This window comes from Ranitomeya imitator, chromosome 2 (assembly GCF_032444005.1).
Source record: "Ranitomeya imitator isolate aRanImi1 chromosome 2, aRanImi1.pri, whole genome shotgun sequence".
NCBI lineage: Eukaryota > Metazoa > Chordata > Amphibia > Anura > Dendrobatidae > Ranitomeya > Ranitomeya imitator.
The window spans coordinates 355,479,151-355,496,339 of record NC_091283.1 but is presented as its reverse complement, the minus strand read 5'-3'; the positions used below and the strand labels follow the sequence as shown (position 1 = coordinate 355,496,339).

At 43.6% G+C, this 17,189-nt stretch overlaps 1 protein-coding gene across 1 annotated transcript in view; it reads left to right on the top strand.

The window, feature by feature from the left end:
* Positions 1-17,189, top strand: part of LOC138666566 (zinc finger protein 585A-like) — a 158,157-nt gene that overhangs the window by 85,076 nt on the left and 55,892 nt on the right. Inside the window, exon 8 of the mRNA XM_069754770.1 lies at positions 4,110-5,000. Within this exon, the coding sequence (XP_069610871.1) occupies positions 4,110-5,000 (891 nt within the window). The remainder of the gene's footprint in view (positions 1-4,109; positions 5,001-17,189) is intronic.

Here is a 17,189-nt window from a genome sequence, read left to right as displayed (position 1 = left end):
TCCGATTTCGGCTGGGAAAAAAATCGCAAATGGAATGTCACCTATTGAAAAACATTGGTCCGAGTGCAATCCTATTTTTTTATCGGATTGCACTCGTCCGTTTTTCTCACAAGTGGAAAGGGGCCCTTATACTTGTGTAATGAGAACGGTGGAGATGGCAGGATTAGAGCTGATCATAGATGTGACTTCTCCATCTGTCTGTGACTTATGTTTCAGGGTGAAGATCTGACCCATATTAATACTACAGAGACATATGGGAGGAGTGAGGAGTGGTGTAAAGAGATTTCTACAGATAAATGCCCAGGTGAGAAGTACCCACAAAATACAGAGTCACAGATTCTTCTCAGTCATCAGCTTTCACTGCTTTATCAGCAATGTAGTCCAGGCATATGATCATGTGATACAATTCTTCCATTAGACCCCTATATGTTCCTTCACTTAAAACTTTTTCCAATTACTTTGGGCATGGAAAGCCTTTCTTCTATAGAGTGTACAACCTGGAGGATCCACCTACCTTCTGAAATAAGAAGATGCTGACTCTTCTCTGCCCAGATCTGTAGACTACAAAGCTAAATTACAGCAAACTTCGAATGTGCTGACACGTTAGAAAATCATTTTATCTGCCTCTAAGAAAAAGAAAAAGTCAAGGTTAAAGATGCTGCTGCCTTTTTAGTAACCTGATATCTTATTGGGTGATTCTACCTTCTCTCTTTTCTGTGCTGCTCAATGCAGGGGCGGACACTGACAGCTTGGGGTCCCTGTGCAAGAAATGTCTGGGCCCCCCTCCTTTTATGGCGACAAAGCTACAGATATTTACAGCACTGTCCCTAACATATTGGATTATATATAGTGCCCTCTGTCTTTATTACATACCGTCCTGTCTTGTTAGATATATAATGCAGTGACGGCTGATGGAGCATGGGAAAACTTCTTATCTAAGGGAGGAGCTGATGGACTAGTCGTCTGGTCACCGGCTGCTCCATCAGCAGTCATCTATATCTAACAATACATATACATACATAATAAGTGGGTACACTATATACTAAGGGACTGTGCTATACATAAGTGAGCACACTATATCCTAAGAGATTGCTATACATAATAAGGCTACATCCCTGTATCCATATGCAGTGTTGGTGTGCTGCGCGCTTTTACAGACGCATTGAGCATGTCCTATTCTGATCCTCAAAATCAGAACAGGACATTCTCTGACCCTCACGGATCTCATTCTCAGCTCCGTGATTTTCATGTATGCGTGAATGGACCTATAAAACTCTACGAGCCCATGTGCCGTCCGATTAAAAAAAAAAAAAAAATACCTGGAAGCACACGCACATTTCACACAAATGTGAGAATTTAGAATAAGGGATTTTACAGATAACATTATCACTCCAAGTCACACAGTGCCGATATAGAATAATATTTACCTCCAGGAACTTTACTGCTGACGTCTCGTCTAATTAAAGCCGCTTTTCCATCTGGTCAGACCTTCATATCGACATATCCCAGCCACGACTGGTCTTGTCACGATGATCGTCGCAGCCCTGAAAATGACAAGGTCACATACATGTCTCCCCCCGAATACAGATATGTACCCCACCATTAAAAATATAAAGTGATAAGCATTAGTGATTGGTGAGTGGCATTGTTGTCTAGGTCTCCTCGAGCACGCTCTGGTGATCTCCGAGTAGTTTGGCGTGCTCGGAGATTTAGTTTTTGTCGCCTCAGCTGCATGATTTGCGGCTGCTGGACAGCCTGAATACATGTGGGAATTCCCTAACAAACAGGCATTCCTTGCATGTATTCAACCTGTCTAGCAGCGGTAAATCATGCAGCTGAGGCGAGGAAAACTAAATCTCCGAGCACGCCAAAATACTCGGAGATCACCCAAGCATGCTCGGGGAGACCCGTGCTACGAATATACTCGCTCATCAATAAGCAGCACTGTGTCCCCCCATTAACAACAATATCCACTGCCAAATAATATAAATTATTCAGTCTGTGACTCTCCCAAATTAAGTGGAAGGTAATGTGCACACGGAATATATGTAAGGTTTTACAGTACAAACGAAGTGAATGAGATCCCTGTGACTCATGCACATGTTGCTTACTTTTTTCTTGCAGATTTGCAGCTGAGTAAAATCTGCATAATGTCAATTCTTGCAGCATATTTCACCTGTACTAATGGAGGAAAACATGTAAAGCGTGGGAAAAATGTGGAAAAAAATAAAAGTATTTTATGCAACTTTCTTCCTGCCAACACATTAGCATATGCTGTAGAATTTTCTCCTGCAAATCCTGAACGTGTGCACATAGCCTTAGTCCCTATGATTCACTGAAAGTACTTGATAGCATCATAATGATTTTGGGGGTGGGAGAAGACATTATTGGGTACTGAGCATCTTCTGCCACCTCCCAATTCATTACAAGTCCCTGACAGAGGCTTCTCCCTCCTTTCATTTCCATTATAAAGGGGCCTATGCACCTTATTGCCTCCTCTTCCACTCCCCAATAAATTTTAAGTCCCCGATAGCGTCATCTCATCTCACAATTCACTGTGATGCTATCAGGGGCTTAGCACCCTCCTCCCTCTGTTCGTAAGTCCATTATAAGTCCCAATCCCTCACGTCCCATCATTGTCCTCTTCCCCCTGCACCACCTCCATCATTGCCCTCTCCATCACCCCCATCATTGTTCTCCACATTGTTCTCGCCTCTCCTCTTTTTTTTTTTTTTAAATGTCTGAAAATTGGCAAATAATTTAGAAAGATTTGTAATTCTCAGATTCTTAATTTGTACACTTCTTAATCAGATAGTGATACCAGACAAAATAGGTATTTAAAAACATTAACTGTATTCATGCTTTAGGTCTGCAGCATTTTCCAACATTCCATTTTATATTTTTTTAACATTTTTTGATTTTTTTCGTATGATAGTAAAATTATAAGTTGGGGGGAAAAGAATGTACTGTATATGTTCAACTAAATTCACAAAAGCTATTTTTGGGTAACAAATCACTTTTGAAATTACATTGAGGGGCCTAGATTTTATATAGAACCAGGAGGACAGAGAAAATACAATATCAGAAGGCATAAGAGAAGTCCGTAAATTGGCCAGGATCACAACAGGATCAAATACATAAGCCGGGAGCTGAGCACACAGGACTGAACCAGAGTAGAACAAGGTTGTAAATGGCAGCTTCTGGCAATATGCTTCGAACTTTAGTAGGGTGTGGTGCTTTCCAATTACCTGAAGCAGGGAGATGATTATTCTAGCTGGACTGCACACTTACCCATACTGCCACACTAGGTGGTACTACTGGTCACGACCACCCTATTCTGTGCTACCCAGAGCTGCTTGTTACAATGTCTCCTCCATCTCCAGCACCACCTGCAGAAGGAATGATGGTGGTGACTGATGATAGAAGCAGACATCGCAGGAACAGACCCCAGAGGAGATCAGACACACCATTTGAGAAGCCCTATTAGAAAGACAGAAATCCAGAGCAGTAGAAAACCCCATAAAGTGACTCCATTTTGTAAATTTAACAGTTGAACACCACGCTTCACTAGCTCATGCGATGAAGTCTTCTATTAGATTGTGGACTGTCATTGTCTTAGTGAATAATTCAATTTTACTACATAACTTCCCGTTTCTATGATCATTTTGAGTAGAAATATTCAAAAATCTAAATTTCAAGGATATTTTATTCAAAAATAATTGGTTTTATTCTTAACAGATGACTGTACCAGGAGATCAGAAGGATGGCTGACGGCTTCAATTTTTAAATCAGAGGACCTTGAGATCACACAGGGTACAATTGAAGTAAATGCCATTACTACAGATATACCATCACCCCTTCACAGCAAACATCTATCATCTGATCCTATGAAAGAGATCCTGTCTTCTGATACATTACAGACTACTACGCAAAATAAAAGTCACAAAAGAGACATTGAAAAACCAACTGCTGTTAAAGCAAAGAAGCCAATAACACATCCAGAATATGGAAATAGTTTTCCTCTAAAAACATCTTTTGTAATACATCAACAAAATCACACAGAGGAGAAGAGATTTACTTGTTCCAAGTGTGGGATATATTTTAAACAGAAATCAGATGTGTTTAGGCATGAGAGAATTCATACTGGGGAGAAGCCATATTCATGTTCAGAATGTGGAAAAGATTTCACCCAGAAATCACATCTTGTTAGTCACCAGAGAACTCACACAGGGGAGAAGCCTTTTTCATGTTCAGAATGTGGAAAATATTTTAACCGGAAATCATGTCTTGTTACACACCAGAGAATTCACACAGGAGAAAAACCGTTTTCATGTTCAGAATGTGGGAAATGTTTTACCCGTAACTTACTTGTTGCACATCAAAGAATTCACACAGGGGAGAATGTATATTCATGTTCAGAATGTGAAAAATGTTTTGTGCATAAATCACACCTTGTTAGACACCAGAGAATTCACACAGGAGAAAAGCCATATTCATGCTCAGAATGTGGAAAATGTTATGGGCAGAGATCATGTCTTGTTACTCACCAGAGAACTCACAAAGTGGAAAAGCCATATTCATGTTCAGAATGTGGAAAACATTTCACCCAGAAATCACACCTTGTTAGTCACCAGAGAACTCACACAGGGGAGAAGCCTTTTTCATGTTCAGAATGTGGAAAATATTTTACCCGGAAATCATGTCTTGTTACACACCAGAGAATTCACACAGGAGAAAAACCGTTTTCATGTTCAGAATGTGGGAAATGTTTTACCCGTAACTTACTTGTTGCACATCAAAGAATTCACACAGGGGAGAATGTATATTCATGTTCAGAATGTGAAATATGTTTTGTGCATAAATCACACCTTGTTAGACACCAGAGAACTCACACGGGGGAGAAGCCATTTTCATGCTCAGAATGTGGACTATGTTTTGGACAAAAATCATCGCTTGTTAGACACCAGAGAGCTCACACAGAGAAAAAGCAATGTTCATATTAAGGGGAACCTGTCACCTGAATTTGGCGGGACCGGTTTTCGGTCATATGGGTGGAGTTTTCGGGTGTTTGATTCACCCTTTCCTTACCCGCTGGCTGCATGCTGGCCGCAATATTGGATTGAAGTTCATTCTCTGTCCTCCCTAGTACACGCCTGCGCAAGGGGTGAGATTTCTCTTGTGGAGACTCACGTCTACGCCAGATAAATTGACATGTTGGGGTCTAGAGAGACGCGCCGCATGTCAGTCTCCGCAGGTGAGGTGCGGGTATCAGTGCACGCATAGTAGAGATGGAATTTCTTGAACTCCCATCCACTATACTGTAACATCTGGCCGCTGCGGGTTGGACGCTGTACAAGTACACAGCAGCCGACCCGCAGCATTTTGTTATTTGCAGAAGAAAAAGCTGCAAAAATTCTGTATATGAAAAGCTGCTTTTAAAGTGCCAACAAAACATAGGAGATTTCCGAAATCTCCTGCAGGCTCTTTTTTGCTTTCTGACTGGATTCCAGAACTGTAGCGCTTTTTTAAAACCTGTAGCGTGTCACTTCTTTCAGTGTGTTTTCACCTGTAACATAGTAACATAGTTAGTAAGGCCGAAAAAAGACATTTGTCCATCCAGTTCAGCCTATATTCCATCATAATAAATCCCCAGATCTACGTCCTTCTACAGAACCTAATAATTGTATGATACAATATTGTTCTGCTCCAGGAAGACATCCAGGCCTCTCTTGAACCCCTCGACTGAGTTCGCCATCACCACCTCCTCAGGCAAGCAATTCCAGATTCTCACTGCCCTAACAGTAAAGAATCTTCTTCTATGTTGGTGGAAAAACCTTCTCTCCTCCAAACGCAAAGAATGCCCTCTTGTGCCCGTCACCTTCCTTGGTATAAACAGATCCTCAGCGAGATATTTGTATTGTCCCCTTATATACTTATACATGGTTATTAGATCGCCCCTCAGTCGTCTTTTTTCTAGACTAAATAATCCTAATTTCGCTAATCTATCTGGGTATTGTAGTTCTCCCATCCCCTTTATTAATTTTGTTGCCCTCCTTTGTACTCTCTCTAGTTCCATTATATCCTTCCGTAGCACCGGTGCCCAAAACTGGACACAGTACTCCATGTGCTGTCTAACTAGGGATTTGTACAGAGGCAGTATAATGCTCTCATCATGTGTATCCAGACCTCTTTTAATGCACCCCATGATCCTGTTTGCCTTGGCAGCTGCTGCCTGGCACTGGCTGCTCCAGGTAAGTTTATCATTAACTAGGATCCCCAAGTCCTTCTCCCTGTCAGATTTACCCAGTGGTTTCCCGTTCAGTGTGTAATGGTGATATTGATTCCTTCTTCCCATGTGTGTAACCTTACATTTATCATTGTTAAACCTCATCTGCCACCTTTCAGCCCAAGTTTCCAACTTATCCAGATCCATCTGTAGCAGAATACTATCTTCTCTTGTATTAACTGCTTTACATAGTTTTGTATCATCTGCAAATATCGATATTTTACTGTGTAAACCTTCTACCAGATCATTAATGAATATGTTGAAGAGAACAGGTCCCAATACCGACCCCTGCGGTACCCCACTGGTCACAGCGACCCAGTTAGAGACTATACCATTTATAACCACCCTCTGCTTTCTATCACTAAGCCAGTTACTAACCCATTTACACACATTTTCCCCCAGACCAAGCATTCTCATTTTGTGTACCAACCTCTTGTGCGGCACGGTATCAAACGCTTTGGAAAAATCGAGATATACCACGTCCAATGACTCCCCGTGGTCCAGCCTATAGCTTACCTCTTCATAAAAACTGATTAGATTGGTTTGACAGGAGCGATTTTTCATAAACCCATGCTGATATGGAGTTAAACAGTTATTCTCATTGAGATAATCCAGAATAACATCCCTCAGAAACCCTTCAAATATTTTACCAACAATAGAAAGCAATGAAAGAATAAAAAAGCTGCAGATATTGCAACGGCATTTTTCACTGCAATTTTTTAAGTGGTTTTGGTGAATTAAACTATTAGGTCTCTTTCACAGGTTCAGTATTTCACATCAGTATTTGTAATGCAGAAACAGCAGTGGAACAATGAGGCTATATGCACACGTTGCGGAATCTGCCGTGGATTTTTCCACGCAGATTCCTAAAAATCTGCAGGTAAAACGCCCTACGTTTTACCTGCAGATTTACGGCAGAATTACCGCTTTTTTGTGCGGTTTTCAACAGCGTTTTTACACCTGCGGATTCCTATTATGGAGCAGGTGTAAAACGCTGCGAAATCTGCACAGAGAATTGACATGCGTTTCTGCGTGGTATTTTCCGCAGCATGTGTACAGCGGATTTTGTTTTCCATACGTTTACATGGTGCTGTACAACGCAACTGCTGCAGATCCACAGCAAAATCCACAGTGTGTGCACATAGCCTGAGAAACACGTCACCACTTCTGTATTTATCACCCTCCTGGTTTGGCTTGCACATACTGATGTGAAATACTGACCAAATACTGATCGTATGAATGTGGTCTTAAACATACTGTAGACAAAACAAACATCCTCACTCCAAAAAAAAGCTGAAAAACAGGTGTTTTGAACTCAACACTTATACTGATAATAGAAAAGGTTTTGGTTACTGAAAAAAATGCTGCATGTGAACATACAGGTCCTTCTCAAAAAATTAGCATATAGTGTTAAATTTCATTATTTACCATAATGTAATGATTACAATTAAACTTTCATATATTATAGATTCATTATCCACCAACTGAAATTTGTCAGGTCTTTTATTGTTTTAATACTGATGATTTTGGCATACAACTCCTGATAACCCAAAAAACCTGTCTCAATAAATTAGCATATTTCACCCATCCAATCAAATAAAAGTGTTTTTTAACCCCTTCAAGACCCAGCCTATTTTGACCTTAAAGATCTTGCCGTTTTTTGCAATTCTGACCAGTGTCCCTTTATGAGGTAATAACTCAGGAACGCTTCAACGGATCCTAGCGGTTCTGAGATTGTTTTTTCGTGACATATTGGGCTTCATGTTAGTGGTAAATTTAGGTCAATAAATTCTGCATTTATTTGTGATAAACACGGAAATTTGGCGAAAATTTTGAAAATTTCGCAATTTTCACATTTTGAATTTTTATTCTGTTAAACCAGAGAGATATGTGACACAAAATAGTTAATAAATAACATTTCCCACATGTTTACTTTACATCAGCACAATTTTGGAAACAAAATTTTTTTTTGTTAGGAAGTTATAAGGGTTAAAATTCGACCAGCGATTTGTCATTTTTACAACGAAATTTACAAAACCATTTTTTTTAGGGACCACCTCACATTTGAAGTCAGTTTGAGGGGTCTATATGGCTGAAAATACCCAAAAGTGACACCATTCTAAAAACTGCACCCCTCAAGGTACTCAAAACCACATTCAAGAAGTTTATTAACCCTTCAGGTGCTTCACAGAAGCAGAAGCAACATGGAAGGAAAAAATGAACATTTAACTTTTTAGTCACAAAAATTATCTTTTAGCAACAATTTTTTTATTTTCCCAATGGTAAAAGGAGAAACTGAACCACGAAAGTTGTTGTCCAATTTGTCCTGAGTACGCTGATACCTCATATGTGGGGGTAAACCACTGTTTTGGCGCACGGCAGGGCTTGGAAGGGAAGGAGCGCCATTTGACTTTTTGAATCAAAAATTGGCTCCACTCTTTAGCGGACACCATGTCACGTTTGGAGAGCCCCCGTGTGCCTAAAAATTGGACCTCCCCCACAAGTGACCCCATTTTGGAAACTAGACGCCCCAAGGAACTTATCTAGATGCATAGTGAGCACTTTGAACCCCCAGGTGCTTCACAAATTGATCCGTAAAAATGAAAAAGTACTTTTTTTTCGCAAAAAAATTCTTTTAGCCTCAATTTTTTCATTTTCACATGGGCAACAGGATAAAATGGATCCTAAAATGTGTTGGGCAATTTCTCCTGAGTACACCAATACCTCACATGTGGAGGTAAACCACTGTTTGGGCACATGGTAAGGCTCGGAAGGGAAGGAGCGCCATTTGACTTTTTGAATGAAAAATTATTTCCATCGTTAGCGGACACCATGTCGCGTTTGGATAGCTCCTGTGTGCCTAAACATTAGCGCTCCCCCACAAGTGACCCCATTTTGGAAACTAGACCCCCCAAGGAACTAATTTAGATGCCTAGTGAGCACTTTAAACCCTCAGGTGCTTCACAAATTGATCTGTAAAAATGAAAAAGTAATTTTTTTTCGCAAAAAAATTCTTTTCGCCTCAATTTTTTCATTTTCACATGGGCAGTAGGATAAAATGGATCATAAAATTTGTTGGGCAATTTCTCCCGAGTACGCCGATACCTCATATGTGGGGGTAAACCACTGTTTGGGCACTCGGCAGGGCTCGGAAGAGAAGGCGCGCCATTTGACTTTTTGAATGGAAAATTAGCTCCAATTGTTAGCGGACACCATGTCGCGTTTGGAGAGCCCCTGTGTGCCTAAACATTGGAGCTCCCCCACAAGTGACCCCATTTTGGAAACTAGACCCCCCAAGGAACTTATCTAGATGCATATTGAGCACTTTAAACCCCCAGGTGCTTCACAGAAGTTTATAACGCAGAGCCATGAAAATAAAAAATAATTTTTCTTTCCTCAAAAATGATTTTTTAGCCTGGAATTTCCTATTTTGCCAAGGATAATAGGAGAAATTGGACCCCAAATATTGTTGTCCAGTTTGTCCTGAGTACGCTGATACCCCATATGTGGGGGTAAACCACTGTTTGGGCGCACGGCAGGGCTCGGAAGGGATGGCACGCCATTTGGCTTTTTAAATGGAAAATTAGCTCCAATCATTAGCGGACACCATGTCACGTTTGGAGAGCCCCTGTGTGCCTAAACATTGGAGATCCCCCAGAAATGACACCATTTTAGAAACTAGACCCCCAAAGGAACTAATCTAGATGTGTGGTGAGGACTTTGAACCCCCAAGTGCTTCACAGAAGTTTATAACGCAGAGCCATGAAAATAAAAAAAAAAATTATTTTCTCAAAAATGATCTTTTAGCCTGCAATTTTTTATTTTCCCAAGGGTAACAGTAGAAATTTGACCCCAAAAGTTGTTGTCCAGTTTCTCCTGAGTACGCTGATACCCCATATGTGGGGGTAAATCACTGTTTGGGCACATGCCGGGGCTCGGAAGTGAAGTAGTGACGTTTTGAAATGCAGACTTTGATGGAATGCTCTGTGGGCGTCACGTTGCGTTTGCAGAGCCCCTGATGTGGCTTAACAGTAGAAACCCTCCACAAGTGACCCCATTTTGGAAACTAGACCCCCAAAGGAACTTATCTAGATGTGTGGTGAGCACTTTGAACCCCCAAGTGCTTCATAGAAGTTTATAATGCAGAGCCGTGAAAATAATAAATACGTTTTCTTTCCTCAAAAATAATTATTTAGCCCAGAATTTTTTAATTTTCCCAAGGGTAACAGGAGAAATTTGACCCCAATATTTGTTGTCCAGTTTCTCCTGAGTACGGTGATACCCCATATGTGGGGGTAAACTACTGTTTGGGCACATGCCGGGGCTTGGAATTGAAGTAGTGACGTTTTGAAATGCAGACTTTGATGGAATGCTCTGCGGGCGTCACGTTGCGTTTGCAGAGCCCCTGATGTGCCTAAACAGTAGAAACCCCCCACAAGTGACCCCATTTTGGAAACTAGACCCTGAAAGGAACTTATCTAGATGTGTGGTGAGCACTTTGAACCCCCAAGTGCTTCATAGAAGTTTATAATGCAGAGCCGTGAAAATAATAAATACGTTTTCTTTCCTCAAAAATAATTATTTAGCCCAGAATTTTTTATTTTCCCAAGGGTTACAGGAGAAATTGGACCCCAAAAGTTGTTGTCCAGTTTCTCCTGAGTACGCTGATACCCCATATGTGGGGGTAAACCACTGTTTGGGCACACGTCGGGGCTCAGAAGGGAAGTAGTGACTTTTGAAATGCAGACTTTGATGGAATGGTCTGCGGGTGTCACGTTGCGTTTGCAGAGCCCCTGGTGTGCCTAAACAGTAGAAACCCCCCACAAGTGACCCCATTTTAGAAACTAGACCCCCCAAGGAACTTATCTAGATATGTGGTGAGCACTTTGAACCCCCAAGTGCTTCACAGACGTTTACAACGCAGAGCCGTGAAAATAAAAAATCATTTTTCTTTCCTCAAAAATTATGTTTTAGCAAGCATTTTTTTAGATTCACAAGCGTAACAGGAGAAATCGGACCCCAGTAATTGTTGCGCAGTTTGTCCTGAGTATGCTGGTACCCCATATGTGGGGGTAAACCACTGTTTGGGCACACGTCAGGGCTCGGAAATGAGGGAGCACCATTTGACTTTTTGAATACGAGATTGGCTGGAATCAATGGTGGCGCCATGTTGCGTTTGGAGACCCCTGATGTGCCTAAACAGTGGAAACCCCTCAATTCTAACTCCAACACTAACCCCAACACACCCCTAACCCTAATCCCAACTGTAGCCATAATCCTAATCACAACCCTAACCCCAACACACCCCTAACCACAACACTAACCCCAACACACCCCTAACCACAACCCTAATTCCAACCCTAACCCTAAGGCTATGTGCCCACGTTGCGGATTCGTGTGAGATATTTCCGCACCATTTTTGAAAAATCTGCGGGTAAAAGGCACTGTGTTTTACCTGCGGATTTTCCGCGGATTTCCAGTGTTTTTTGTGCGGATTTCACCTGCGGATTCCTATTGAGGAACAGGTGTAAAACGCTGCGGAATCCGCACAAAGAATTGACATGCTGCGGAAAATACAACGCAGCGTTTCCGCGTGGTATTTTCTGCACCATGGGCACAGCGGATTTGGTTTCCATATGTTTACATGGTACTGTAAACCTGATTGAACACTGCTGCGGATCCGCAGCCAAATCCGCACCATGTGCACATGGCCTAATTCTAAAGGTATGTGCACACGCTGCGGAAAACGCTGCGGATCCGCAGCAGTTTCCCATGAGTGTACAGTTCAATGTAAACCTATGGGAAACAAAAATCGCTGTACACATGCTGCGGAAAAACTGCACGGAAACGCAGCGGTTTACATTCCGCAGCATGTCACTTCTTTGTGCGGATTCCGCAGCGGTTTTACAACTGCTCCAATAGAAAATCGCAATTGTAAAACCGCAGTGAAATGCGCAGAAAAAAACGCGGTAAATCCGCCATAAATCAGCAGCGGTTTAGCACTGCGGATTTATCAAATCCGCAGCGGAAAAATCCACAGAGGACCAGAATACGTGTGCACATTCCTAACCCTAACCCTAACCCTAACCCTAACCCTAACCCTAACCCTAACCCTAACCCTAACCCTAACCCTAACCCTAACCCTAACCCTAACCCTAACCCTAACCCTAACCCTAACCCTAACCCTAACCCTAACCCTAACCCTAACCCTAACCCTAACCCTAACCCTAACCCTAACCCTAACCGAAAAAAAAAATTTCTTTATTTTTTTATTGTCCCTACCTATGGGGGTGACAAAGGGGGGGGTCATTTATAATTTTTTTTATTTTGATCACTGAGATAGATTATATCTCAGTGATCAAAATGCACTTTGGAACGAATCTGCCGGCCGGCAGATTCGGCGGGCGCACTGCGCATGCGCCCGCCATTTTGGAAGATGGCGGCGCCCGGGAGAAGACGGACGGGACCACGGCTGGATCGGTAAGTATGATAGGGTGGGGGGGGACCACGGGGGGGGGATCGGAGCACGGGGGGGAATCGGAGCGCGGGAGGGGTGGAACGGAGCGCGGGGGCGTGGAACGGAGCACGGGGGGGCTGGAATGGAGCACGGGGGGGTGGAACGGAGCACGGGGGGGGGGGTGGATCGGAGTGCAGGGGGGGTGATTGGAGCACGGGGGGGTGATTGGAGCACGGGGGGGAGCGGAGCACAGGGCGGAGGGGAGCCGGAGCAGTGTACCGGCCAGATCGGGGGGGTGGGGGGGCGATCGGAGGGGTGGGGTGGGGGCACACTAGTATTTCCAGCCATGGCCGATGATATTTCAGCATCGGCCATGGCTGGATTGTAATATTTCACCCGTTATAATGGGTGAAATATTACAAATCGCTCTGATTGGCAGTTTCACTTTCAACAGCCAATCAGAGCGGTCGTAGCCACGAGGGGGTGAAGCCACCCCCCCTGGGCTAAACTACCACTCCCCCTGTCCCTGCAGATCGGGTGAAATGGGAGTTAACCCTTTCACCCGATCTGCAGGGACGCGATCTTTCCATGACGCCGCATAGGCGTCATGGGTCGGAATGGCACCGACTTTCATGACGCCTACGTGGCGTCATGGGTCGGGAAGGGGTTAATAACAAACAAAAAAACCATCAAATAATAATGTTCAGTTATGCACTCAATACTTGGTCGGGAATCCTTTGGCAGAAATGACTGCTTTAATGCGGCGTGGCATGGAGGCAATCAGCCTGTGACACTGCTGAGATGTTATGGAGGCCCAGGATGCTTCAATAGCGGCCTTAAGCTCATCCAGAGTGTTGGGTCTTGCGTCTCTCAACTTTCTCTTCACAATATCCCACAGATTCTCTATGGGGTTCAGGTCAGGAGAGTTGGCAGGCCATTGAGCACAGTAATACCATGGTCAGTAAACCATTTACCAGTGGTTTTGGCACTGTGAGCAGGTGCCAGGTCGTGCTGAAAAATTAAATCTTCATCTCCATAAAGCATTTCAGCCGATGGAAGCATGAAGTGCTCCAAAATCTCCTGATAGCTAGCTGCATTGACCCTGCCCTTGATGAAACACAGTGGACCAACACCAGCAGCTGACATGGCACCCCACACCATCACTGACTGTGGGTACTTGACACTGGACTTCAGGCATTTTGGCATTTCCTTCTCCCCAGTCTTCCTCCAGACTCTGGCACCTTGATTTCCGAATGACATGCAAAATTTGCTTTCATCAGAAAAAAGTACTTGGGACCACTTAGCAACAGTCCAGTGCTGCTTCTCTGTAGCCCAGGTCAGGCGCCTCTACCGCTGTTTATGGTTCAAAAGTGGCTTTACCTGGGGAATGCGGCACCTGTAGCCCATTTCCTGCACACGCCTGTGCACGGTGGCTCTGGATGTTTCCACACCAGACTCAGTCCACTGCTTCCTCAGGTTCCCCAAGGTCTGGAATCGGTCCTTCTCCACAATCTTCCTCAGGGTCCGGTCTCCTCTTCTCGTTGTACAGCGTTTTCTGCCACATTGTTTCGTTCCAACAGACTTACCATTGAGGTGCCTTGATACAGCACTCTGGGAACAGCCTATTTGTTGAGAAATTTCTTTCTGGGTCTTACCCTCTTGCTTGAGGGTGTCAATGATGGCCTTCTTGACATCTGTCAGGTCGCTAGTCTTACCCATGATGGGGGTTTTGAGTAAAGGCCCCGTCACACATAGCGACGCTGCAGCGATACCGACAACGATCCGGATCGCTGCAGCGTCGCTGTTTGGTCGCTGGAGAGCTGTCACACAGACAGCTCTCCAGCGACCAACGATCCCGAAGTCCCCGGTAACCAGGGTAAACATCGGGTAACTAAGCGCAGTGCCGCGCTTAGTAACCCGATGTTTACCCTGGTTACCATCGTTAAAGTAAAAAAAAACAAACGCTACATACTTACCTATCGCTGTCTGTCCTCGGCGCTCTGCTTCTCTGGTCTGGCTGTGAGCACAGCGGCCGGAAAGCAGAGCGGTGACGTCACCGCTCTGCTTTCCGGCTGACTGGCGCTCACAGCCAGACCAGAGAAGCAGAGCGCCGAGGACAGACAGCGATAGGTAAGTATGTAGCGTTTGTTTTTTTACTTTTAGGATGGTAACCAGGGTAAACATCGGGTTACTAAGCGCGGCCCTGCACTTAGTTACCCGATGTTTACCCTGGTTACCAGCGAAGACATCGCTGAATCGGCGTCACACACGCCGATTCAGCGATGTCAGCGGGACCTCAACGATCAAAAAATGGCCCAGGCCATTCCGACACGACCAGCGATCTCACAGCAGGGGCCTGATCGCTGGTACGTGTCACACATAGCGAGATCGCTACTGAGATCGCTGTTGCGTCACAAAACTTGTGACTCAGCAGCGATCTCGCTAGCGATCTCGCTATGTGTGACGGAGCCTTAATGAACCAGGCAGGGAGTTTATAAAAGCCTCAGGTATCTTTTGCATGTGTTTAGAGTTAATTAGTTGATTCAGAAGATTAGGGTAATAGGTTGTTTAGAGAACCTTTTCTTGATATGCTAATTTATTGAGACAGGTTTTTTGGGTTATCAGGAGTTGTATGCCAAAATCATCAGTATTAAAACAATAAAAGACCTGACAAATTTCAGTTGGTGGATAATGAATCTATAATATATGAAAGTTTAATTGTAATCATTACATTATGGTAAATAATGAAATTTAACACTATATGCTAATTTTTTGAGAAGGACCTGTAGTCTTACTCTGAAACACTATGTCTATCTGTGGTGTTACATAGGACTGCAGGTGACATCTACTAAATTATTTGTACTCCGTTATCACTGCATTATCTGTGGTGTTAAAAAAAAAAAAAAAATTAAGAGGGGGTTGAGGGCAACTCTTTGTCTTGGGGCTTGGGCCCCCAATCTTTTCTGACCCTAGCAACGCCCCTGCATAGAGCTAATAGTGGCATACCTGTTGGCCGATATAAGGCCCCTAAATATGGGGGCCACAGTGTGAGCACTGGTTCCAGGCGCCTCCACCAACTGTATCCGCATCCTGCTCATGTAATGTCACCTAAATGTTTGTGTGATTTTACAATGTTAGCATTTGGGGCCCCACTTTACATTTTTGCCTAGGGCCCCACTTTGTCTAAAACTGGCCCTGCTGATCACTGAGCAATCTGCTCACTCATCCTGCCCCACACTGATCTATGTGATCGGTGCACTGCAGGAGAGGGAAGATTCCGGGACCTGCACAGAGACTGAGAGAACCTTCCACCTGACTAGCTCCAGGGCTTTCGCATGACCTGGAAGGAACTGAGAAATGGGCTAATGTATGCACAGTGTATATAAATGTGTATTTGTAGCAGATTTGTATATGTATATAAATGTACATATGTAGAAGAGCTCAGTGGTTAGCACTGCAGCCTTGCAGCGCTGGGGTCCTGGGTTCAAATCCCACCAAGGACAACATCTGCAAGATGTTTGTATGTTCTCCCCGTGTTTGCGTGGATTTCGTGATGATAATTATAGTGATGATAATCTCTATAAAGCGCTGCAGAAAATGGTGGCGCTATATAAGCAAAGTATTATAAGAATGAATAGTGCAGCATGTAATGAAAATGTGCTGATGTAGCAGAGCTGTATGTGTGAGCTGCAGAGTTTTTGTTAATGTCCGTACTGTGTTGCTGTATGTAAATAAAACACATGGTGTAGAGAAACACTTTGCTTACAGTGGGTATGGAAAGTATTCAGACCCCTTTAAATTTTTTACTCTTTGTTTCATTGCAGCCATTTGGTAAATTCAAAAGGGTTAATTTTTTTTCCTCATTAATGTACACTCTTAACCCCATCTTGACTCAGAAGAAACAAAAATGTAGCAAATTTATAAAAAAAACAAATATCACATGGTCATAGTATTCAGACCCTTTGCTCATACACTCATATTTAAGTCACATGCTGTCCATTTCCTTGTGATCCTCCTTGAGATGGTTCTGCTCCTTCTTTGGAGTCCAGCTGTGTTTATTTAAACTGATAGGACTTGATTTGGAAAGGCGCACACCTGTCTATATAAAGGTACCTTCACACTGAACGATATCGCTAGCGATCCGTGACGTTGCAGCGTCCTGGCTAGCAATATCGTTGAGTTTGACACGCAGCAGCGATCAGGATCCTGCTGTGCCATCGTTGGTCGGCGCAGAAAGTCCAGCACTTTATTTCGTCGCTGGACCTCCCGCAGACCGCTGAATCGGCGTGTGTGATGCCGATTCAGCGATGTTTTCACTGGTAACCAGGGTAAACATTGGGTTACTAAGCGCAGGGCCGCGCTTAGTAACCCGATGTTTATCCTGGTTACAAGCGTAAACGTAAAAAAAACCAAACACTACATACTTACATTCCGGTGTCTGTCCCC